This window comes from Ranitomeya variabilis, chromosome 4 (genome assembly GCF_051348905.1).
Source record: "Ranitomeya variabilis isolate aRanVar5 chromosome 4, aRanVar5.hap1, whole genome shotgun sequence".
NCBI classification, from domain to species: domain Eukaryota; kingdom Metazoa; phylum Chordata; class Amphibia; order Anura; family Dendrobatidae; genus Ranitomeya; species Ranitomeya variabilis.
Genome location: NC_135235.1, coordinates 633,088,585 through 633,114,432, shown reverse-complemented (window position 1 = coordinate 633,114,432; position 25,848 = coordinate 633,088,585). Strand labels below are relative to the sequence as shown.

Here is a 25,848-nt window from a genome sequence, read left to right as displayed (position 1 = left end):
AAGACAAAGTTTACCATTGAGAAAGCTGGCCTTTGTGTGAAACATTGCTTCAAAGTGTACTGCACACCCAAAAATTAATACAAATTGTTTTTAACCTGTTTACACAGCACCCTTTTATAATGTGATGTACTCCGCACAACTTACACATACCCCCATATTATAATCTCATATACCAGTAAAACTAAAAGCATTATAGTCATTACTATAAAACTATGCTTCTGGATAAATTCCTTTAGGAGTGTAGTTTCCAAAATGTGGTCACTTGTGTGCAATTTCCACTGTTTAAGCCCGTCAGATACTCTCCAAACATGACATGTCGCACGCAGACCATTCCATCAAGTCTGCGTTCCAAACCATCACTCCTTTTTTTCTGACTCCTGCCGTGCGCCAAAATAGTTGTTTTCCCCCTCATATGGGGTATCTGTACTCAAGGGAATTTGCACAACCATTTTGGGGTCCATTTTGTCCTGTTACCCTTGTAAAAATATAGTTGGGGCTAAAAGTGTAAAAAAATGTGATGGTTTCTTTTTTTTTCACAGCCCAACGTTATAAATTTATGTGAAGCACCTGGAGGTTTACGGTCCTCACAACACATCTAGATAAATTCCTTAGGGGGGGGTATCTATTTTCCAAAATAGGGTCACGTGTAGGGTTTCCACTATTTAGGCACATCAAGGGCTCTCTAAAAGTGACATGGGGTCCACTTTTGATTCCAGCCTATTTGCGTTCAAAAAGTAAAACGATGCTCCTTCACTTCTGAGCCCTGCCGTCCGACCAAACAGTAGTTTGCCCCCACATATTGGGTATCTGCATAATCAGGAAAAATTGCAAAACTAATTTGGGCTGAATTTTCTCCTAATAACCTTGTGGCAAAAAAGTTAAATGTTCATTTTTTCCTTCCACATAGCTTTAGTTCCTAGGAAGCACTTGAATGGTTAATAAACTTCTCGAATGTGTTTTGAGTACCTTGAGGGGCTTTAGAATGTGTCACTTTTGTGTATTTTATGTCATATAGGACCTTCAAAGTCACTTCAAATAAATTTTGTTTGAAAAATTAGAAATTGCTTGTCAACTTTTAACCCTTCTAGCTTCCTAGCAAAAAAATTGTTGCAAAAATTGTGCTGATGTAAAGTAGACCTGTGGGAAATGTTATTTATTAACTATCTTGTGTGACATAACTGTCTGGTTAACCCCTTCATGACCCAGCCTATTTTGGCCTTAATGACCTTGCCGTTTTTTGCAATTCTGACCAGTGTCCCTTTATGAGGTAATAACTCAGGAACGCTTCAACGGATCCTAGCGATTCTGAGACTGTTTTTTCGTGACATATTGGGCTTCATGTTAGTGGTAAATTTAGGTCGATAATTTCTGAGTTTATTTGTGAAAAAAACGGAAATTTGGCAAAAATTTTGAAAATTTCGCAATTTTCACATTTTGAATTTTTATTCTGTTAAACCAGAGAGTTATGTGACACAAAATAGTTAATAAATAACGTTTCCCACATGTCTACTTTACATCAGCACAATTTTGGAAACAATTTTTTTTTTTGCTAGGAAGTTATAAGGGTTAAAATTTGACCAGTGATTTCTCATTTTTACAACAAAATTTACAAAACCATTTTTTTAGGGACCACCTCACATTTGAAGTCATTTTGAGGGTTCTATATGGCTGAAAATACCCAAAAGTGACACCATTCTAAAAACTGCACCCCTCAAGGTGCTCAAAACCACATTCAAGAAGTTTATTAACCCTTCAGGTGTTTCACAGCAGCAGAAGCAACATGGAAGTAAAAAATGAACATTTAACTTTTTAGTCACAAAAATGATCTTTTAGCAACAATTTTTTTATTTTCCCAAGGGTAAAAGGAGAAACTGGACCAGGGACGTTGTTGTCCAATTTGTCCTGAGTACGCTGATACCTCATATGTGGGGGTAAACCACTGTTTGGGCGCACGGCAGGGCTCGGAAGGGAAGGAGCGCCATTTGACTTATTGAATGAAAAATTGGCTCCAATCTTTAGCGGACACCATGTCGCGTTTGGAGAGCCCCCGTGTGCCTAAACATTGGAGCTCCCCCACAAGTGACCACATTTTGGAAAGTAGACCCCCCAAGGAACTTATCTAGAAGCATAGTGAGCACTTTAAACCCCCAGGTGCTTCACAAATTGATCCGTAAAAATGAAAAAGTACTTTTTTTTCACAAAAAAATTATTTTAGCCTCAATTTTTTCATTTTCACATGGGCAACAGGATAAAATGGATCCTAAATTTTGTTGGGCAATTTTTCCTGAGTACACCAATACCTCACATGTGGGGGTAAACCACTGTTTGGGCACATGGTAAGGCTCGGAAGGGAAGGAGCGCCATTTGACTTTTTGAATGAAAAATTATCTCCATCGTTAGCGGACACCATGTCGCGTTTGGAAAGCCCCTGTGTGCCTAAACATTGGAGCTCCTCCACAAGTGACCCCATTTTGGAAACTAGACCCCCCAAGGAACTCATCTAGAGGCATAGTGAGCACTTTAAACCCCCAGGTGCTTCACAAATTGATCCGCAAAAATGAAAAAGTACTTTTTTTTCACACAAAATTTCTTTTAGCCTCAATTCTTTCATTTTCACATGGGCAACAGGATAAAATGGATCCTAAAATTTGTTGGGCAATTTCTCCTGAGTATGCCGATACCTCATATGTGGGGGTAAACCACTGTTTGGGTGCACGGCAAGGCTCGGAAGGGGAGGCGTGCCATTTGACTTTTTGAATGGAAAATTAGCTCCAATCGTTAGCGGACACCATGTCGCGTTTGGAGAGCCCCTGTGTGCCTAAACATTGGAGCTCCCCTACAAGTGACCCCATTTTGGAAACTAGACCCCCCAAGGAACTTATCTAGATGCATAGTGAGCACTTATAACCCCCAGGTGCTTCACAGAAGTTTATAACGCAGAGCCGTGAAAATAAAAAACTAATTTTTCTTTCCTCAAAAATGATTTTTAGCCCAGAATTTTTTATTTTCCCAAGGGTAATAGGAGAAATTGGACCCCAAATGTTGTTGTCCAGTTTGTCCTGAGTACGATGATACCCCATATGTGGGGGTAAACCACTGTTTGGGCGCACGGCAGGACTCGGAAGGGAAGGCACGCCATTTGGCTTTTTGAATGGAAAATTAGCTCCAATCATTAGCGGACACCATGTCGCGTTTGGAGAGCCCCTGTGTGCCTAAACATTGGAGCTCCCGCACAAGTGACCCCATTTTGGAAACTAGACCTCCCAAGGAACTAATCTAGATGTGTGGTGAGCACTTTGAACCCCCAAGTGCTTCACAGAAGTTTATAACGCAGAGCCATGAAAATAAAAAATAATTTTTCTTTTCTCAAAAATGATTTTTTAGCCCACAATTTTTTATTTTCCCAAGGGTAACAGGAGAAATTGGACCCCAAAAGTTGTTGTCCAGTTTCTCCTGAGTACGCTGATACCCCATATGTGGGGGTAAACCACTGTTTTGGCACACGTCGGGGTTCGGAAGGGAAGTAGTGACGTTTTGAAATGCAGACTTTGATGGAATGCTCTGCGGGCGTCAGGTTGCGTTTGCAGAGCCCCTGATGTGCCTAAACAGTAGGAACTCCCCACAATTGACTCCATTTTGGAAACTAGACCCCCAAGGGAACTTATCTAGATGTGTAGTGAGCACTTTGAACCCCCAAGTGCTTCACAGAAGTTTATAACGCAGAGCCGTGAAAATAAAAAATGTGTTTCCTTTCCTCAAAAATATTTTTTTAGCCCAGAATTTTTTTATTTTTGCAAGAGTAACAGGAGAAATTGGACCCCAAAAGTTGTTGTCCAGTTTCTCCTGAGTACGCTGATACCCCATATGTGGGGGTAAACCACTGTTTTGGCACACGTCGGGGTTCGGAAGGGAAGTAGTGACGTTTTGAAATGCAGACTTTGATGGAATGCTCTGCGGGCATCAGGTTGCGTTTGCAGAGCCCCTGATGTGCCTAAACAGTAGGAACTCCCCACAAGTGACTCCATTTTGGAAACTAGACCCCCAAGGGAACTTATCTAGATGTGTGGTGAGCACTTTGAACCCCCAAGTGCTTCACAGAGGTTTATAACGCAGAGCCGTGAAAATAATAAATGTGTTTCCTTTCCTCAAAAAATTTTTTTTAGCCCAGAATTTTTTATTTTTGCAAGAGTAACAGGAGAAATTGGACCCCAAAAGTTGTTGTCCAGTTTCTCCTGAGTACGCTGATACCCCATATGTGGGGGTAAACCACTGTTTGGGCACATGCCGGGGCTCGGAAGGGAAGTAGTGACGTTTTGGAATGCAGACTTTGATGGAATGGTCTGCGGGCATCATGTTACGTTTGCAGAGCCCCTGATATGCCTAAACAGTAGAAACCACCCACAATTGACCCCATTTTGGAAACTAGACCCCCCCTGGAACTTATCTAGATGTGTGGTGAGCACGTTCAACCCCCAAATGCTTCACAGAAGTTTACAACGCAGAGCCGTGAAAATAAAAAATCATTTTTCTTTCCTCAAAAAAGATGTTTTAGCAAGCAATTTTTTATTTTCACAAGGGTAACAGGAGAATTTGGACCCCAATATTTGTTGCCCAGTTTGTTGTGAGTACGCTGATACCCCATATGTGGGGGTAAACCACTGTTTGGGCACACGTCAGGGCTCGGAAGGGAAGTAGTGACATTTGAAATGCAGACTTTGATGGAATGGTCTGCGGGCGTCACATTGCATTTGCAGAGCCCCTGATGTGCCTAAACAGTAGAAACACCCCACAAGTGACCCCATTTTGGAAACTAGACCCCCGAAGGAACTTATCTAGATGTGTGGTGAGCACTTTCAACCCCCAAGTGCTTCACAGAAGTTTATAACGCAGAGCCGTGAAAATAAAAAATAATTGTTCTTTCCTCAAAAATTATGTTTTAGCAAGTAATTTTTTATTTTTGCAAGGGTAACAGGAGAAATTGGACCCCAACAGTTGTTGCCCAGTTTGTCCTGAGTACGCTGGTACCCCAAATGTGGGGGTAAACCACTGTTTGGGCGCACGTCGGGGCTTGGAAGGGCGGGAGCACCATTTGATTTTTTGAACGCAAGATTGGCTGGAATCAATCCTAAGGCTATGTGCCCACGTTGCGGATTCGTGTGAGATTTTTCCGCACGATTTTTGAAAAATCTGCAGGTAAAAGGCACTGCGTTTTACCTGCGGATTTACAGCAGATTTCCAGTGTTTTTTTGTGCGGATTTCACCTGCGGATTCCTATTGAGGAACAGGTGTAAAACGCTGCGGAATCCGCACAAAGAATTGACATGCTGCGGAAAATACAACGCAGCGTTTCTGCATGGAATTTTCCGCACCATGGGCACAGCGGATTTGGTTTTCCTTAGGTGTACATGGTACTGTAAACCTGATGGAAAACTGCTTCGAATTCGCAGCGGCCAATCCGCTGCGGATCCGCGGCCAATCCGCCGCGGATCCGCGGCCAATCCGCCGCGGATCCGCTGCCAATCCGCTGCGGATCCGCGGCCAATCCAGTGCGGATCCGCGGCCAATCCGCTGCGGATCCGCGACCAATCCGCTCTGTGTGCACATGCTATAACCCTACCCCTAACCCTAACCCTACCCGTAACCCTAACCCTACCCCTAACCCTAACCCTAGTTCTAACCCTAACCCTAGTGGAAAAAGAAAAAAATATATTTTCTTTATTTTATTATTGTCCCTACCTATGGGGGTGATAAAGGGGGGGGGTTTATTTATTATTTTTTTATTTTGATCGCTGTGATAGAACCTACCACAGCGATCAAAATGTACTTGTAATGAATCTGCCGGCTGGCAGATTCGGCGGGCACACTGCGCATGCGCCCGCCATTTTCCAAGATGGCGGCGCCCATGGAGAAGACGGCCGGACACCGGGAGGGACATGGAAGCTAGGTAAGTATGGGGGGGTGGGATCGGAACACGGGGGGGGGGATCGGAGGACCGGGGGAGCGGACAAGAGGACCGGGGGAGCGGACAGGAGGGAGGAGGGGAGCGGACAGGAGATCGGGGCAGAAAGGACGACTGGGGGGGCGATCGGTGGGGGGGGGGGGCAGATCGGGGTCTCCAGCCATGGCAGATGCTATTGCAGCATCGGCCATGGCTGGATTGTAATATTTCACCATTTTCATAGGTGAAATATTACAAATCGCTCTGATTGGCTGTTTCACTTTCAACAGCCAATCAGAGCGATCGTAGCCACGGGGGGGTGAAGCCACCCCCCCTAGGCTGAAGTACCAGTCCCCCTGTCTCTGCAGATCGGGTGAAAATGGAGTTAACCCTTTCACCCGATCTGCAGGGATGCGATCTTTCCATGACGCCACATAGGCGTCATGGGTCGGATTGGCACGGGTTTTCATGACGCCTACGTGGCGTCAAAGGTCGGGAAGGGGTTAAAGGGCATAAAAATGAAAAGTTTGAAAATTTGTGAAATTTTTACCACATTTCTGATATTTTCCCAAAAATATCGTATTGAACACATTTTGCCGCTATTATAAAGTACAAAATGTCACAGGAAAAGAGTCTCAGAATCACTAGGAACCGTTGATGTGTTCAAGAGTTTTTAACACCTAAAATGACACTAGTCAGAATTGAAAAATTGGCCTGTTCATGAATGTAAAAAAAAAGTCTCGGGTGAAGGGGCTAATGAATTGTGTCTCATAACGTTTTTTTTCAGTAATTAGAGTCATTATTTCTGCCCTGACACCTATCTCCTTCTTGGTTTTCTCGATTTATGCAGTACCTCTCTGGGACAATTTAATTTCCTTGGAGTACAATTTTTCTGTAGGTTATATTACTGTTCTATCATTATCTGTTATTGGTGTCCCCGATTCTGCCATTCTGATCTCTGTGTATGTTCCTTGCACTTTGTCTTGTTTTCATTAAATATTTAATAAAGATTCAGATAATTTAGATTTTTCTATTTAGACTTGTTCTGTGTTTTTGGTGCTGGATTGGAGATATTCTGTGATAAATCTCTGTATGCGACTATAATCAGGACTGTGTGTTATACTGGGGGCAGGACGGGGCCATGACTGGATGTAGTGATCATGTGACGCCGGTAACAGCTCCGGAGACTTCTTACATGGGATCTTTATGATGTTACATCATTATCTTCTCCCCATTCAGGTCCCTACAATATCGGATCCTCTCAGTGGAGATCTTCTATATATGAGAATTTTCCTGAGTGACCCTGCAAGGATGGAGAGGGACTAGGACAAGATGGCGGAGAGGATATTACACCTCACCCGAGAGATCCTCTTCCGGCTTACTGGAGAGGTGAGAGATTCTGATGACATCACATTACATCATTCTTATCTATGGGAATAACAGATGGACAGAACTGGAGAGGTGAGGACTCTGGAAATGTCTGTAGTGAGATTTATTAATGTGTCTCTCCATAACCAGGGTTACACAGTAGTGGAGAAGACCCCTAGTGAGCGCTGTCAGGCCCCTGTGTCTGAGGGATGGGGAAGACCCCTGAGCCCAATCACGGGGCCTCCACCTCACCCCCTGATATATGAGGACATCAATGACCAGAAGATCCTAGAACTCACCTACAAGATGATTGAGCTGGTGACTGGAGAGGTGACATTGTTGGGAATGCTGGGACATTTTACCATAATGCCATGAAGAGATCGGAGGGATGACGGTATCATTGTATGTGTCAGGTTCCTATAAGGTGTCAGGATGTCGCCGTCTATTTCTCCATAGAGGAGTTGGAGTGTTTAGAAGGACACAAAGATCTGTACAAGGACGTCATGATGGAGGTTCCCCAGCCCCTCACATCACCAGGTAATAGACAGGACTAAATACACACGGTCTATATTTATATGTATTTAAAGAATTAATTCAGTCCCTGTATGTGTTTTCTCCAGTTCTATCCGGTGAGAGGACACTAGAAAAATGTCCCCGTCCTCTTCTTCCACAGAACTGTGTACAAGAAGATCCCAATGTTCCTCAGGATTATCAGGTAGATGGAGGGAAGGATTCATAATTTCTCCCCTATGATGTATGGAAGGCTATGAAGGTCTTGTACTCGGTCTTATTTTATCCACCAATTTAAGGGAAGAGTGATATGGCTGATTAAATCAAACGGGGATAGCATCACAATACTCTGACTGGCCAATGCTTTACTGATCCGAACAGGACAGCAAGTATTTCTATACAGCTGTCGAGCTCGGGTAAGGAGAGCCGCTGGCCTGTCCAAGCATTGCGATGCGATCCCTGTCTTAGTTATATGTCTGTCATACTCTTCCCTTATTCTGAGTGGCCAATTCATTAGAGACACAAATTCCAAACGGGCATTCCCCTCAGTATTATATGCCCCCAGAAACCCACACAGGCATTATCCCAGCATTACATGCCCCCAATATCCCACACAGAGACCCTCCCAGCATCATAGGGCCCCCCAGAATCATAGACATGCATAAGCCCAGCATTGCATGAGCCCCAAAATTCCCCCAGAATCATATACCCCCCAAAACCCACACAGGCATTCTCCCAGCATCGTACACCTTCTAAAATCTCAGACCGGCATCCTACCATCGCATGCTATCAAAATCCCACACAGAAGTTCCCCCCTGCACCATATGCCACCTAAATCCCACACATGCATTCCTCCATCATTGCATGCCCTCTAGATTCCATGCAGGCATTCCCCTACAAAACCTTCCACGCTTTAAGGACACCACACTTCGCCCCTTTGCACCTGCAGCTTCTCATTGATGCAGGAAATGAGCACTAAAGATGGAGCCCGCTAACCACAGTTTTCCACTACGATTAGTGGTGCACTGCGCTCCTGAGGAAACCAGAACACACCCACAACACGAGATGGAAATAAGGTCATACCTGGCAGGAGCCCAAGCATTCTAGCATGTACCGGAGGAGAAGTCTGCACTGGTGACAGGTAATGAGAGAGCAGGGACTGTGTGATACAGGGCATATGATTCAGGCCTGGGAGCTAAAGCAGTAGGACTCTCTGCCCATTCCTTCACAGGGATTTTTTTTTATAGAAAAACTCCTTGGTGCTAATTCTCTGTCACCCATGGCGGTACCACGGAGAAAGAGGATCCACCCTTCAAGGACAGAACTATAATCAGTCTGAAGAGCCTGAACAAATTCCGGGCTTTCAAAATAGAATCTATAAGATCGTCCAAAAGGTGCTTTTCCCAGGTTGCTATATGATAGTACTTGTCCTTTAGATCAAGAACAATCCTGTGGTGATTCATGTGAGGTACCAAAAGTTCGTGAGTTGCTTTCTCCATAAAAGGGAAAATCAAACACTTCAATCAATCATTTCAGTTCCCTCCCTTTTGGATTGTCAGTAGCCCATTCAGTTTTCATGAGGATAATAGCGGAAGTGACAGATCACCTTCGGGAAAAGGACACTCGAGTAGTTACATATTTGGAGGTTTTTTTGATCATAGGCAGATCAATGCATTATTGCAGCTCCCATTTAAAAGAAGTCGGCAGTACATGAAAGACTTAGGTTGGTTATTAAACCTAAAGAAGTCTAAGTTAATACCCCTAACAGTGCAAGTCTTTTTAGGCCTTATACTAGACTTGGTAAATCAAAAATGCTATCTCCTAGAAGAGAAAAAGGAGAAAATATGCAGCCATGTGTCAAGCAGTAAAAGGTCCCACTATAACTCTCAGGAAAGCTATGTCGTTGCTGGGTTATTTGATCTCTTGTATCCTGGCAGTACTTTGGGCCGAGATAAACACTAAGGTTTTATAGCGGGATGTTCTGGCATATGAATATGCACTAAAAGGACATCTGGGGGGAATACTAACACTCTCTCCAATAATGACCCATTCCTTTCTTTGGTGGTTAGACATAAAAAAAAATCTATCAAGTGGAGTACCTTGGGTAAATCAAATATTGTGGGTGATTACTACAGATGGATGACCAAAGGGATGTGGTGCCAATGTAGAGCATCACCTTGTTCAGGGAAAATGGATGAGAGAAAAGAAGTAAGGTTCCCCAAATATAAAATAACTACTGGCAGTGGAGCATGCCATTAAATACCGCCTTTCGTTCTTACAGGGGCATTATGTAAGAGTCCTTTCAGACAACCAGGTGACAGTGTCCTACGTCAGACATCGGGGAGAAGCCCGGTCTAATTCTCTAATGGAAGTGACCACTCTGATTTTTCAGATGGCAGAAAATCATCTCCTCTCTTTAACAGCTCTTCACATAAAGGGGAAAGAAAACTATCAAGTGGACTTCTTAAACCACAATTGGCTAAAGCAAGAAGAATAGGCTCTGAACCAGTTATTCTTCAATCAGATTGTAGACCTGTGGGGGCTTACAGATATAGATCTATTTGAGAACAGAGAAAACGGGAAAGTGGAGAAGTCCTCTTCTTTGGATCCCAGAGCGAATCATCAGATGGAACTTAAATCTAGCTTATGCTTTTCCACCAGTGATGTTAATACCAGCAGTCCTGAGAAAAATTCAGAGCGGATCATGCAAGAATAATCTTGATAGCGCCATTTTGACCCAAGAAGCCACAGTTTTCTTGAATGAGGCTAATGTCAATCATGGAGCCATCGGTACTACCAGAAGTTCCAGATCTACTCTCCCGTGGCCCGGTTTGGCATTCTGAAGCATCCAGTCTTCATTTGACAGCATGGACCTTGAGAGGTCCACTTTTGAGAGAGAGGTTTTTCTTCAAACCTGGTCTCCACCTTGCTCCAGAGTACAAAATCGGTCAGTGCAAAAATTTATGGTAGGACCTAGAAGAAATTTCTAGCCACCTCAGGGGCGAGTCTAAAGGATGGGTGCCCTTCAATACTATTTGCCTGATGCCCTGTTCTCTGACACGATGGACACCTGACCCTGCTATCACCTGAATGCCACATCATCTACCCAATCACCTGCCAAGTCTTTCTATTAGCTTTTTCATGTGGGCGCTAATCTGTGCCATGATTTCCCTTCAGTAGACTATCTTATGACAGACCGATATGCCCTTTTTGCGCATGTGTCACCGAATACACGACACCAAAACTGTCTCTCCATTCTATGTTAGTTTTTCTTACTACTTGATGTTTGTATTGAAATCACCTGCTGTCACTATATGCACCTTTTATATTGGCTACATGCAATTTAAATGTTTGGCTAAGCTCCTAACCCCTATCCCCTACCTACACATCCCTACCCCTATCCTCTCCCTACCAACCACCACTGACAAAACATTTGCGAAACGTGCATTGGGTGTTTAGTGGGTGAAATTGTTATCACGTATTTATAATTATTGTTTGTGAATCATTTGTAGGATATATATTTATTTTCATATTTGCCCAAGTTACTTTTTGTTTGGATATATATATCAGTATGTTAATGAATACTGATTTAAATTTTCTATTTTCTCGATTTCTGCAGTGCCTATTTGGGACAATCACTTTTGCTGGGATTGCAATTTTAGGTAGTTTTGATTAGAGGGTATCTAGGACTTTAGAAAGGCAACTACTTGTCTATTGTACCCATCGCTGCTTCTAACAGATATTGAACTGCTCCCGGTCAACGGAGCAGCAGTTTCCCTGAATGTTGACTGGGCGGGACTACTAGTGTCATGCTGATTGACAGCTGGCTTCCCCCCAATTAGGCAGCAGGAATCTGCTGTCAATCAGCATGACACCAATAGTCCCGCCCTGTCAACAGGGAGAGAAACTGCTGCTCTGTTGACCTGAGATAAATAAATCTCTGTCAAGAGCAGTCAATGACCAGTGTCGGGAACAAGAGGCAGGTAGTTGCCTCTGTTAGCAACTACATGCCTTTTTTTTTTAAGTGCCGGATATCCCTTTTAATGTTCTATCATTATCTGTTACTAATGTTTCCGGTTCTGCCGTCCCGATCTCTGTAGATATTCCCGGCACTGTATAACTTTGTCTTGTTTTTATGGAAAATTTAACATTTTTTCTTTTAGATTTGTTCTGTGTTTTTGGTGCTGGATAGGAGATATTCTGTGATAAATCTCTGCATGTGACTATAAAGGGACTGTGTGTTATGCCGAGGGCAGGACGGGGCCATGACTGGATGTAGTGATCATGTGACGGCGGTAACAGCTCCGGAGATTTCTTACATGGGATCTTTATAATGTTACATCGTCATCTTCTCCCCATTCAGGTCCCTACAATATCGGATCCTCTCAGTGAAGATCTTCTATATAAAAGAAGTTTCCTGAGTGACCCTACAAGGATGGATAGGGACAGGGACAAGATGGCGGAGAGGATATTACACCTCACCCTAGAGATCCTCTTCCGGCTTACTGGAGAGGTGAGAGATTCTGATGACGTCACATTACATCATTCTTATTTATGGTAATTACAGATGGACAGAACTGGAGAAGTGAGGACTCTGGAAATGTCTGTAGTGAGGTTTATTAATGTCTCTCCATAACCAGGATTACACAGTAGTGAGGAAGACCTCTAGTGAGCGCTGTCAGGCCTCTGTGTCTGAGGGATGGGAAAGACCCCCGAGCCCAATCATAGAGCCTCCACCTCACTCCCTGATATATGAGGACATCAATGCACAGAGGATCCTAGAACTCGCCTACAAGATGATTGAGCTGCTGACTGGAGAGGTGACACTGCTGGGAATGCTGGGACATTACACAGTAACGCTATGGAGGGATCGGGGGATGATGGAATTATTGTATGTGTCAGGTTCCTATAAGGTGTCAGGATGTCACCGTCTATTTCTCCATGGAGGAGTGGGAGTATTTAGAAGGACACAAAGATCTGTACAAGAACATCATGATGGAGGTTCCCCAGCCCCTCACATCTCCAGGTAATAAACAGGACTAAATACACACGGCCTATAATTATCTGTATGTAAATAATGAATTCAGTCCCTGTATGTGTTTCCTCCAGTTCTATCCAATAAGAGGACTACCCCAGAGAGATGTCCTCTTCTTCCACAGGACTGTAAGCAAGAAGATCCCAATGTTCCTCAGGATCATCAGGTAAATGGAGAGAAGATGTCATGAGATCTCCTATCTCCCCTGTGATGTGTAGAAGGCTGTGAAGGTCTTGTGTTCAGTTTTGTTTTTTCCACCAGTATAAGGGAAGAGTCAGACAGATGGGGATAGCATCACAATACACGAACTGGCCGGCGGCTTTCCCGACCTGAGCATGACCGCATGTATTTCAGTGCAACTATTACGCTTGGACCGCACACCTAATATCATGCCTCAAGTGCCAACAATGAGCAATAGCACAAGCTCACTCTACAGAGCCCTACATAGGAAAGTACACTACAGCCACAGTCTATTGTATATACAGTGAATCACCTAGAAACATCTCCCAATTGTCCCCCCAGCTGCAGAACTAACCCCCTGTAACTCTTTCCTGCCGGGCTGACCCTCTGCAACTCTCTCCTGCACGGCTGACCCCCTGTAACTATCGCATTAAAGTGATTATATGGTTAACACTATGGTTCATTGAAATTACAATTCTTTGCATCAGTGTTCTGTAATTACAGTATATCCTTCAGCACCATAAATATACATTTATGTCATACAGTATATCAATTCACTTCAGGAGGTGCCAGGATCTTCCATTCCTTTAGACCAGGGATAAGGTAGTGAGTTTTCATTGCTTTCCCGCCTTCACAGTCCTCAGATCTTAACCCTGTAAAGCATTTCTGGGACGAGGTAGAATTGGTTATTCATAGCATCTCAGCACCTTCATCTAATTTACAGCAACTACAAGAACCTAACCTGTTGGCATGGGCCAGTATTCCTAGGGAACAATCTCAGCACTTTGTGCAATCTATGACTCAATTAAAAGGGAACCTGTCACCAGGTTTGGCCGACACGAGTTACGGCCACCGCGTTTCAATGATTATATACAACACTCTATAATGCTGTATATCTGCTTCCAACTCGACTGGTAAGAAAAATAACTTTTATAATACTCACCTGTGAGGCGGTCTGGTCCGAAGGGAGTCGCTCTTCTTGGTCCGGCGCCTCCCATCTTCTTACGATCTCCATCCTCCTTGGTTCATGTCCCTGCATCATTCACACAGTCTCCCCAGCATTGCGCTCCAGCGCAGGCATACTTATCTACCCTGTTGAGGGTAGAGAAAAATCCTGCAATGTTCAGGCGCTGGGCCTTTCTGACCTTTCCCGGCGCCTGCGCACTGCAGTACTTTGCTCTGTCCTCAACAGAGCAGATAAGTATGCCTGCGCAGGAGCGCGATGCCGAGCAGACTGTGTGGATGATGCAGGGACGCATCATCCACATGAAGCAAGAAGTAGGACAGCGATCGTAAGAAGCTGGGCGGTGTCGGATCAAGAAGAGCGACTCTCCTTGGACTGGATTGCCCCACAGATGAGTATTATAAAATATATTTTTCCATTCTTCCAGGTCCAGAATGCTGTATATCAGCCCAGAAAGGCATTGGCCACATCTCATATCGGCCAAACCTGGTGACAGGTTCCCTTTAATTGCTGCAGTTCTGAAGGCAAATGGCAGCCCAATTTGCTACTATATGGGTGTCTCTAGTAATGTGGCCATTCATTGTATGTTTTATACTTGGTGGAGATGATGAATAAAGCTGGTCGGAAACAGATGTTGTCTGGATCTTCTGAAATGTCTCCATCTGTCTGTGATTTATACAATCTTTGTTTCAGGGTGAAGATTTGCCCCATATTAATACTACAGAGACATATGTCAGGGGTGATGAGCGGTGTAAAGAGGAGATTCCTACAGCTAACCACACAGGTGAGTAGTGACCACTGAATGCAGAGAAGTCACAGGTTGTAATCAGTCACTGGCTTGTAGAGTAACTTTAGATGTTTGTGATTTTTTTCTGTGTCCACATGAAACTTTTGATCTGGATGTAGGGGATAATTCATTATGGGGTTCTTCGGGGCTGATCTTTGTAAATACAAAAAATGTGCTAAGAACTATCATTCAGGTAGTTGCTTTTACATGCCTCTTGTGCCTGCTGCTGATCTCACAGGCCACTTTTACTGGTGATTCAGCTTCTCTTCCACTCTGCTGTGTTGGTGGGGCGTGACTGCAGACGTTATGCTGATTAATAGTTTAACTGCAGGAAACTGGCTTGCAATCATCATGATATCGGAAGTCCTTTCTTGCTGACAAAGCAGAGCTGCTCTGCTGTCGTGCAGCAACTGAATCACCAGCAGGAGCTGTTCCCCCGAAAAATTTTAAAGTTTTCAGTGTTTCATGCTTTTTTTTCCCCATCTTACATACTGCCCCCCCTCCGCCAAGGCCCCCCAACTTTGGGCACCTTCCGCCATCATACAGTGGACAAGCGACAGAGCATCAGCATTGCCGTGTAGTTTCCTGGGCCTTTACTATTTATGGAAGCTAAGAACCACTTGGGCATTGTTCCCCTTCTTCTCTCGTATCCACCTCACACTAACCTTCACCCTCACCTAATAGATAGTATTCTAAAGTGTCCAACGCCCACTTGACGGCCAAACTATTCTTCTCTACTTTACAAATAATTCTTCTCGCTGTAAGACCGTTTCCAACTCTGGTACATTATCTGGTGTTCTTTATCATTCAATTCCTGAAAAAAGACTGCACCTAATCTAACATCCGATGCATCCGTCTGGACCACAAATTCCTTGGAGAAATCCAGATCAACTAACACTGGCTGTTTACTCAGTTAGCTTCAGTTCCTGGAATGCTGTCTCCATTTCTGGAGACCACTTGGCCATAGCCAACCTCGTACCCTCAAGGAGGTCTGACAGAGTTGCTTCTATCATGGCAAAATTAGGGATGAACCGATGTTAGTAGCCTACAATTCCCTGTAACGCTCTGACCTTCTTCTTTGGGAGAGGTTGTGGCCAATTCCGGATTGAGTAACCTAATTCACTTGAGGTTTGGTCTCGCCCCTCCCTACGACATAGCCCAAGTTCTTGGCTTCTTCCATTCCATTTCACATTTCTTCAGATTGATGGAAAACCCTGCCGTCCTTAAAGCATCAAATGTCGCCTAAACTTTGCCTCGATGGCGACCCCAATCCTGGCTGGAGATCACGATGTCATCCAGGTAAGCAGCGGCGTATGTCTTGTGGAAGCTAGGATTTGGCCCATGGTTCTCTGGAAGGTGGCTGGAACTCCTTTCAACCCAAATGGCAACCTGCCATACTGGAAACAACCATCTGGTGTTGAAAAGGCTGTCTTCTCCTTGGCCTCTTTGGACCACGGAGGCTGCCAATACCTTTTTGTGAGATCCAGAGCAGTTTCAGTGGAGTGATGCAGCCGGAAGCCAGATTGAAAGCGGTCAAAGAGGGAGCAGAAAGAGAGGTGGGAGGACAATTCAAGACGGATGTGTTGTTCCAGTAGTTTTGAGGCATAGGGGAGAAGTGATATGGGGCGTTAGCTAGATGAGGAGGATTAGTCAAGAGAGGGCTTTTTGAAGATAGGTGTGATTGAGGCATATTTAAAGCTTGAGGGGAAAAACACCAGTTGTTAATGATAGGTTGAAGAGATGGGTTAGGGTTGGGATGAAGACTGTGGTGAGGTTTGGTATGAAGTGGGATGGGATTGGGTCAAGTGCACAGGTGGTGAGATGTGATCTTGAAAGTAGAGTGGAGAGTCGATCTTCTGTAAAGGTGGAGAAGTTGGATTTGGAGGAGGAGGGCTGGGCAGTTAGGAGGAAGGGCTCTGGGGTTTGTCGACCAAAACTGTCGCTGATGCTATCAATCTTCTAATTGAAAAATGAGGCAAAGTTTTCGGCTGAGATGAGTGGAGAGGGAGGGGGTGCTGTGGGACGGAGGAGAGAATTGAAAGTGTTGAGTAACTGTTGTGAGACAGGGAGGATGAGAGATGAGAAGTAGGTTTGTTTTGCTGCAGTGAGTGTGCCCCTGAAATTAGTGAGGGACTGTTTGAATGCGATGGAGTGCTCATTGAAGTGGGATCTTTTTCATCTCGGCTCAGCAACCCTGGTAGCCCGTCTCATTTATTTGGTCAGGCTGGTGTGCCAGGGCTGTCTGTTGATTTTGCTAGCTTTGGTATGTGTGAGAAGGGCAACCGATTCCAGAGTTACAGCTATTGTGGTGTTATATAAAGAAGCAGCGGCATCCGCATTGTGTAGGGAATTTATGTCTGTAAGAGGGAGGAGGGATTCAGAGAGTGAGTGTAGTTCGAGGTGTTTAAGATTTCTGCGAGGGTGTGCGAGTTTGTGGAGTGGAGATTGTGGACAAGAAGTGGAGAGGGAAGAGAATGTAAGTAGGTTGTGGTCAGAAAGCGGGAGAGGTGAGTTAGAGAGGTTAGAAAAGGAGCAGAGATGGGTGAAGATGAGGTTCAATGTGTGGCCATCTTTGTGAGTGGCTGCAGAAGACCATTGAGCGAGCCCGAAGGAGGAAGTGAGAGATAGAAGTTTAGTGGCAGCTGAGAGAGAAGTGTCAATGAGAATGTTGAAGTCGCCCATGATGATAGTGGGAATGTCCACGGAAAGGAAATGAAGTAGGCAGGTGGTGAAGTAGTCAAAGAAGGTGGTGGCTGGCCCTGGGGGGTGGTAAATGACAGTTGGAGGGGGTATAGATGCACACAGAGTGCATCTCAAAGGGAGGGTAACAGAGGGTGGCAGTGGGATAGGGGTGAAGGAGCAGTTATGACAGGAGAAAACCAACTCCTCCACCATGCTTGCTGCTGGGGCGGGGTGTGTGGGAAAGGTGAAGTCCACCATACGAGAGTGCAGCAGGAGAGGCTGTGTCAGAGGGAGTGAGCCAGGTTTCAGTGATGGCGAGGAAGGAAAGTTTGTGAGTAATGAAATGATCATGGATGTGGGAAAGTTTGTAGCAGACAGTGCGAGCGTTCCATAGTGCTCCTGTTACTGGGACTGGGGAAGCGGGGGGCTGTGCGAATAGGTATAAGGTTAGAGAGGTTACGGAAAGTTGTGATAGAGCATGGATGGGAGGTAGAAATGACTTTGTGAATCTGGTGAGGAGGACCAGGGTTTGGAACAATATCACCGGCAGTGAGGAGGAGCAGAGAAAGTGTTAGCAGGTGGGAGCTGGAGAGAGCATGAGGAGACTGTCTGAGTTTGGAGACAGAGGATTGTATGTTGAGGAACAGTTCAGAGGATGAGGTGAGATGGATGGGGAGGATTGAAGAAGAGATGACCAGTTCCTTACTAGGTGTAGGGATTATGGCGGGGTTAATAGAAAATGTAGGATTATAGGGGTGAGAGTGAAACGAACAAACATTGTTTACGGTGACTGTATCCAATTACCTTCAGTTCCCTTCTAGTTCCATTCTGGAATTAATTCTGAGCATCACAGTTCTATGATACACTTTTGTGATACACGGGGCAGACTGACGTCTTTGCAGACTTATGCTAAACAATATATGTGTAACAAAGTGCATTCAGGTGTGAGGGGAGTGGTCTGTGCTCAAATTGGTCAGATAATTAAGAGTGGACCAGATGTATATGATCAAGGCAGAGTAAACAAGGTCATATATAACATTGGGGATATTGTATTTGTCAGTTGAAAAGCATACAAAGTTTTGCTACAGGCTGAGGTAGGAAAGTTCAGTGTGGAAAAGCTGGATGACATACCAAGTTTTGCTACAGGGTGAGGTAGGAAAGTTCAGTGTGGAAAAGCTGGATAACATACCTGTAGGGAGAATTAGTGAAAATACATGCTGTTTAGAGTGCAATGATGTCAGATGGCAGGGTACAATCTGTATACATCATTCTGGAATTAATTCTGTTCATCACACTTCTATGATACACTTATGTGATTACACGGAGCAGACTGAAGTGAAGATGAGTGATGTATTCTGTGAATAATACATAGATTAAGTGGATCGGGAGAAAGAAACAGTAGAGTGGTGCCAGAAGCGGAGCCAGAGCCAGTGAGATTGATCTTGGATATAGTGTTGATGGGCTGGCATCTTTTTTTGAGTTGCATAATTTGTTTTCTAAATTCTTCATGCACTAGAAAACAGTAAGCCTGCACAAAATTTGTCAAAATCTGAACTTGGTCTCAGTGAAAGAAAGTGGGCTTGTCACAAGTGACCAACTGTACTGAATTTTTCCATTATTTGTGTACCTACCTTGCATTATTTGTTTTTTAAGAGGAGAGAATTCTGTAAAAAAATAATGTAAAAAATCCAGACATTTAACTGTGTATGTCTGTTTTTGTACAGCTGTATACTAGTTTATTACCCTTACATGTGAGACCAATACAGAAGGATTTTGGCAGTTGCTGGGTTTTTGGATATCTACCTACCTACCTACCTACATACCCAGCATGTCTTTTCTTGTCATTTTTGAGAAGGGAGAATAAATTAGAATAAAAATATACTTTGGTCAAATATAGGGTAAAAATGTATGTCAATAGCAATTGCAAAGAAGAGGGACGTGTAAAAGAGAAAAAAACAGATGTTGCCACAACTGATGTTTCTGAAGGAGGTTAAATAGCACCTGCAAGCTTTGGTCATGGTTGTACTAGTGGTGAGTTGTTCTGCAATATGAAGGCTTTGCAGGAGTAAAAACAGTGGACATACAAGCAATAAAAGTCTAGGAACTAAATCTCTTCATAAATACCTGAAGCAACATCACCTAGTCTTTTGGGAAAATCACGCTGGCCAGCTATATGGGCAAGGCCAAATCTATCCTTCTACACATTCTCCTTGCACTTGTATGTTTGGCAGCCAGGCAGCATCCCCAAGTAGTAAGTGGTCGAGGCATCATTTGCATCATCCACAACTACGGTTTTTCATATTCCTACTCCCCTATTTCTATCTCACTCTCAGGCCTCCGTCCCTTAGTGTGTGAGAATGAAACAAGTGTACACTCCCAGTCATCCACTTGTGCCAAACTCAACTCCAGCCCAGTCAAGTTCTTGTTGGTGCCATCACTGATTTATGACTTGGTGAACCCCATAGAATTTCGAGAGATGATGGTGTGTTCTCAGCCTTGCTGGAAGATTCCATTATTTCTTAGTGTCTGCTCTGTGCTCACATGGATAGCATTACATGGGCACTCTTTCTCTTGGCATTAAGCTTGAATGTGTTCTGCACCACAGAGCAGTAACTACGGTCATGTACAGCAGGGGTGTCAAACTGCATTCCTCGAGGGCCGCAAGCAGGTCATGTTTTCAGGATTTCCTTGTATTGCACAGGTGATAATTTAACCACCTGCACAGATAATGATTCCTGCTCCTTGTGCAATGCTAAGGAAATCTTGAAAACACGCATGGTTTGAGGCCCTCGAGGAATGCAGTTTGACACCCCTGATGTACAGTACATGTCTATCATGGCTCACTGTGCAAAGGTTTTGAACAGCAGCGATGCAGCCTTGCATGCAGAACTTAGGATAAAACCAAAATTAGCAGATATTGTGCAGTAAGTAAATAGTAATAGTGCATGTAAATGACATATGGTACTTAGATGACACTATTAGGACATTATTATTAGTATGAGGTGCTCTCTCCAGAAAGCTAATTACCGTAAATAGCCACCCTGGTAGTTACGAAATAATCAGCCATGGGCATAAGGAAGGACTGACTTCAAAATTTAACGCAACTGACCTGCTAGATATTACAAATAGACGTCTCTTTATCTGCTTTCAGTGTGAAAATCTCATGTAGTTTTAGATCAAATTTGTGTAGAAATACAAAACATTTTGAAGGATTCACAAACTTTCAAGCACCAGTGTAAGTGATCTACACAAAAACCAGGGACGGACAGCTATGTTTGGAAAGGACAATGCTGCAAATACTTTTTCAGATCTCCCAGTGCTCCCATATTCAGCCAATGTTTCTATTGGCTTACATAACATATATAAAAATATGTAGGACTTGTTCACCTTTCTTGTATCCACTGTTTAGTTACATTAATAAAATTATATACAAAACTTTACAATTTATCCAAAGCCATAACTAGTGTACATGACCAAACTTCTCCAATGTGCTTTGCTCTGTGCTATAGTGCTTGTACTTGTCAGAGAATGTAGGAGAAGGAATCACCTAATAAAACTGATTACAGACCCCTTTTATAAGGGTACCGTCACACAGTGCCATTTTGATCGCTACGACGGCACGATCCGTGACGTCGCAGCGATCGTATGATTATCGCTCCAGCGTCGTAGACTGCGGTCTACACGTTGCAATCACGGCGCTGGAGCTATGCCGAAGTCCCTGGGTAACCAGGGTAAACATCGGGTTACTAAGCGCAGGGCCGCGCTTAGTAACCCGATGTTTACCCTGGTTACCAGCGTAAACGTAAAAAAACCAAACAGTACATACTCACATTCCGGTGTCTGTCCCCCGGCGTCTCAACTTCTCTGCACTGTGTAAGCACAGCGGCCGGAAAGCGAGCACAGCGGTGACGTCAGACGTCACCGCTGTGCTCGCTTTCTGGCTGGCCGGCGCTCACAGTGCAGAGAAGCTGAGACGCCGGAGGACAGACACCGGAATGTGAGTATGTACTGTTTGTTTTTTTTACGTTTACGCTGGTAACCACGGTAAACATCGGGTTACTAAGCGCGGCCCTGCGCTTAGTTACCCGATGTTTACCCTGGTTACAAGCGAACACATCGCTGGATCGCTGTCACACACAACGATCCAGCGATGTCAGCGGGAGATCCAGCGACGAAAGAAAGTTCCATACGATCTGCTACGACGTACGATTCTCAGCAGGATCCCTGATCGCTGCTGCGTGTCAGACACAGCGATATCGTATGGATATCGCTGGAACGTCACGGATCGTACGGTCGTAGCGATCAAAGTGTGACTGTGTGACAGTACCCTAAGTCTTCTCTGAACATGTAACTGTAACAGATTTATGCCAGACACATTGAAACATGAACTGAGCAGATGGGTATCATAGAGAAGGGGAAACTTGTAAGGACATAACCTGGTGGCCTAACACTGTGATCTGAGTCCCTCTTTGTGGTCTATTGTCTTAGTCTGCCAATAATTGAACTGTATTAGTTTGCACAGAATTGCTATACAGTATATAATAATACAAAGAGTAATATAATTCCAATGCATTGTTACTGAAAAAATCATTTTTATTCTTAGCAGGTGACTGTGCCAGGAGCTCAGAGGGACATCTCATATTCTCAGACTTTTCAGCAGATAATCTTGGTATCACACCAGATAATTGTAAAGAACATGTTATTATATCAGACATACCTCAAGATGTAATCAGAAAAAATATGTCATCTGATCCTTTTCAACAGGTCCTTTTTCCTGCTCCAACAAAGACAAATATGCAAAACAAAAGTCAGATAAGCGCTGTGGAACATGAAATAGTTCACATAGGGGAGAAACCATTTTCATGTTCAGAATGTGGGAAATGTTTTTCAAAGAAACAACACCTCAATACACATCATATAATACACACAGGGGAGAAACCATTTTCATGTTCAGAATGTGGGAAATGTTTTAATCGGAAAACGCATCTTGATGTACATCTGAAAATTCACACAGGGGAGAAACCATTTTCATGTTCAGAATGTGGGAAATGTTTTAATCGGAAAACGCATCTTGATGTACATCTGAAAATTCACACAGGAGAGAAGCCATTTTCATGTTCAGAATGTGGAAAATGTTTTAATCGGAAAACAAATCTTGCTACACATCTGAAAAATCACACAGGGGATAAGTCATTTTCATGTTCAGAATGTGGAAAACGTTATAGTAAGAAATCCATACTTTTTAACCATCAGAGAATTCACGCAGAGGAGAAGCCATTTTCTTGTTCAGAATGTGGGATACGTTATAGTGAGAAATCCGTACTTCTAACACATCAGAGTATTCACGCAGGGGAGAAACCATTTTCTTGTTCAGTATGTGGGATACATTATAGTGAGAAATCCGTACTTCTAACACATCAGAGAATTCACACACGAGAGAAGCCTTTTTCATGTTTAGAATGTGGGAAATGTTTTAGAGATAAATCAAGGCTTGTTACACATCAGAGAATTCACACAGGAGAGAAGCCTTTTTCATGTTCAGAATGTGGGAAATGTTTTAGAGATAAATCAAGTCTTGTTTCACATCAGAGAGTTCACACAGGGGAGAAGCCATTTTCATGTTCAGAATGTGGGAAATCTTTTAAATATAAATTTAGTCTTGTTATACATCAGATAAGTCACACAGGGCAGAAACCATTTTCATGCTCAGAGTGTGGGAAATGTTTTATCCAAAAATCAAAACTTGTTACACATCAGAGAACTCACACAGGGGAGAAGCCATTTTCATGTTCAGAATGTGAGAAATGGTTTACAACAAAATCATGTCTTGTTAGACATCAGAAAATACACTCAGGGGAGAAGCCATTTTCATGTTCAGAATGTGGGAAATGTTTTAATCGGAAAACACATCTTGTTGCACATCAGAAAATACACACAAGGTAGAAGCCATTTTCCTGTTCAGAATGTGGGAAATATTACAGTACTAAATCACAACTTGTTACACATCAGAGAATTCACAAAGGAGCAAAACCATTTTCATGTTCAGAATGTGAGAAATGTTTTACAATGAAATCATGTCTTGTTACACATCTAAAAACTCACCAAGGAAAGTAGCCATTTTCTTTTTTTTCAAATTCAAAGTTTTTTTTATTTTGTAACCTGCATAATATAACAATAAACAGAAAATCAAAGACTGTACGAGGAATAACCGAAAAAAAGGATATGTAGACCATTACATAAAGCATCAAAGAATATGAATAAAGAGAGATAATCATGATACAAATTTGAAACTGATGATGTATATTGTGTATATTGATAACTAAGATGTTTTAAAGGATGGTAAATAATAATAATAAGAAAATGAAAAACCAAGGCGATCCATGGGTATTCATCACTTTATAGGGTAACTTGGATTACAATCAGAATGTAAGGACGTCGATTGGTGCGAAAGTATTCGACAATTTGTTTTCTATGGGAGTGCACAGAAGGGACAAACTATTAGGCACATTAGGATAGTTTGGTAGAGTGGAAAATATATGAAGGTTTCCCAGTGAACCCAATTAGTAGTGGTTGTAATAGTCTCTTCGTGTGTATGGGCTATTGGCTTTTCCATAGCATGGTTTCTAGCCATGTGTACAAATCATTCTTCTAAAGAAAGGAGGTCTTCTGAATTCCAATGATGTGGTAATATTGTTTTGGCTGCGTAAAGTAGATGCTTTTAATTGTGATTTTCTTGGGCATAAAGAACATGTATAACAGTGTAGCCTCTGGTGTCCTAGGTACTGATACTCCTGGTACCTCCTTAATAACTCTGATGACACTGTCCTAGAATGTTCCTAAAGCTGGGCAAGACCACTATATAAGTGACATCGTCTCCTTGCGCACCCTACAACGCCAACATAGACTAGATAAAAAGTGGTGGGTACCCGGTACCATCTTGAAACAATTTTATAGCTTGTTTCTTGTTATTTAGTGACCATAACTGATTTGTCGGAGAGGAAAAAGCATTGATCCCACTGATCTATTGTAAGCGCTTTTGGGAGATTCCCAAGAGGGCATGGGGGGGAGAGCAACCTACAACATTTCCAAAGGTGATAATGGGAGGACAGATTCTGAATGACTGTCCAGTGAAGAGTAACAGTGTTGAAGTTGTATGTGTTCAAAATTATGATGTATTCTATGAGAAAAGTCACCTAGAATTATAGAAAGAGCGTACTAAATGGAGCTACTTGGTGTATAAAGAGCGTACTAATTGGAGCTACTTGGTGTATACATAAGGACATCTTTTTGGAGCCAGCTAGGAAGGAATTTGATGAAGTGTCAGGTGGAAACATAGAGTGATCAGTTATAGGCATCAATGGTTCCCTCTGATCAACCAAAACACCCCTGGTGTATACACTCACCGGCCACTTTATTAGGTACACCATGCTAGTAACGGGTTGGACCCCCTTTTGCCTTCAGAACTGCCTCAATTCTTCGTGGCATAGATTCAACAAGGTGCTGGAAGCATTCCTCAGAGATTTTGGTCCATATTGACATGACGGCATCACACAGTTGCCGCAGATTTGTCGGCTGCACATCCCAAAGATGCTCCATACAAGGCAGGATGGATCCATGCTTTCATGTTGTTTACGCCAAATTCTGACCCTACCATCCGAATGTCGCAGCAGAAATCGAGACTCATCAGACCAAGCAACGTTTTTCCAATCTTCTACTGTCCAATTTCGATGAGCTTGTACAAATTGTAGCCTCAGTTTCCTGTTCTTAGCTGAAAGGAGTGGTACCCGGTGTGGTCTTCTGCTGCTGTAGCCCATCTGCCTCAAAGTTCGACGCACTGTGCGTTCAGAGATGCTCTTAGGCCTACCTTGGTTGTAACGGGTGGCGATTTGAGTCACTGTTGCCTTTCTATCAGCTCGAACCAGTCTGCCCATTCTCCTCTGACCTCTGGCATCAACAAAGCATTTCCGCCCACAGAACTGCCGCTCACTGGATTTTTTTTCTTTTTCGGACCATTCTCTGTAAACCCTAGAGATGGTTGTGCGTGAAAATCCCAGTAGATCAGCAGTTTCTGAAATACTCAGACCAGCCCTTCTGGCACCAACAACCATGCCACGTTCAAAGGCACTCAAATCACCTTTCTTCCCCATACTGATGCTCGGTTTGAACTGCAGGAGATTGTCTTGACCATGTCTACATGCCTAAATGCACTGAGTTGCCGCCATGTGATTGGCTGATTAGAAATTAAGTGTTAACAAGAAGTTGGACAGGTGTACCTAATAAAGTGGCCGGTGAGTGTATATAGTCTTCAGTGTCTGCCTGATGCTTTATGATACTGAAATATTACGTTCAGGAAACGCTGCGTGTTTGACGCTGCATGGAGCCGC

The 25,848-nt window shown here is 43.5% G+C and overlaps 1 protein-coding gene across 2 annotated transcripts in view; it reads left to right on the top strand.

The window, feature by feature from the left end:
• The window catches only part of LOC143767227 (uncharacterized), a 42,036-nt gene extending 18,231 nt beyond the window's left edge, over positions 1 to 23,805 (top strand). Inside the window, exons 2-11 of one of the 2 annotated variants that reach the window (XM_077255393.1) lie at positions 7,178 to 7,327; positions 7,457 to 7,636; positions 7,720 to 7,843; positions 7,927 to 8,021; positions 12,180 to 12,329; positions 12,457 to 12,636; positions 12,719 to 12,842; positions 12,926 to 13,017; positions 14,689 to 14,779; positions 22,068 to 23,805. In XM_077255393.1, coding sequence (XP_077111508.1) covers positions 7,271 to 7,327; positions 7,457 to 7,636; positions 7,720 to 7,843; positions 7,927 to 8,021; positions 12,180 to 12,329; positions 12,457 to 12,636; positions 12,719 to 12,842; positions 12,926 to 13,017; positions 14,689 to 14,779; positions 22,068 to 23,407 — 2,433 coding nt within the window. In that variant the 5' untranslated portion in view covers positions 7,178 to 7,270 and the 3' untranslated portion in view covers positions 23,408 to 23,805. The remainder of the gene's footprint in view (positions 1 to 7,177; positions 7,328 to 7,456; positions 7,637 to 7,719; positions 7,844 to 7,926; positions 8,022 to 12,179; positions 12,330 to 12,456; positions 12,637 to 12,718; positions 12,843 to 12,925; positions 13,018 to 14,688; positions 14,780 to 22,067) is intronic. The other variant, XM_077255394.1, reaches the window with a different exon arrangement.
• The last annotated feature ends 2,043 nt before the right edge of the window (positions 23,806 to 25,848 follow it).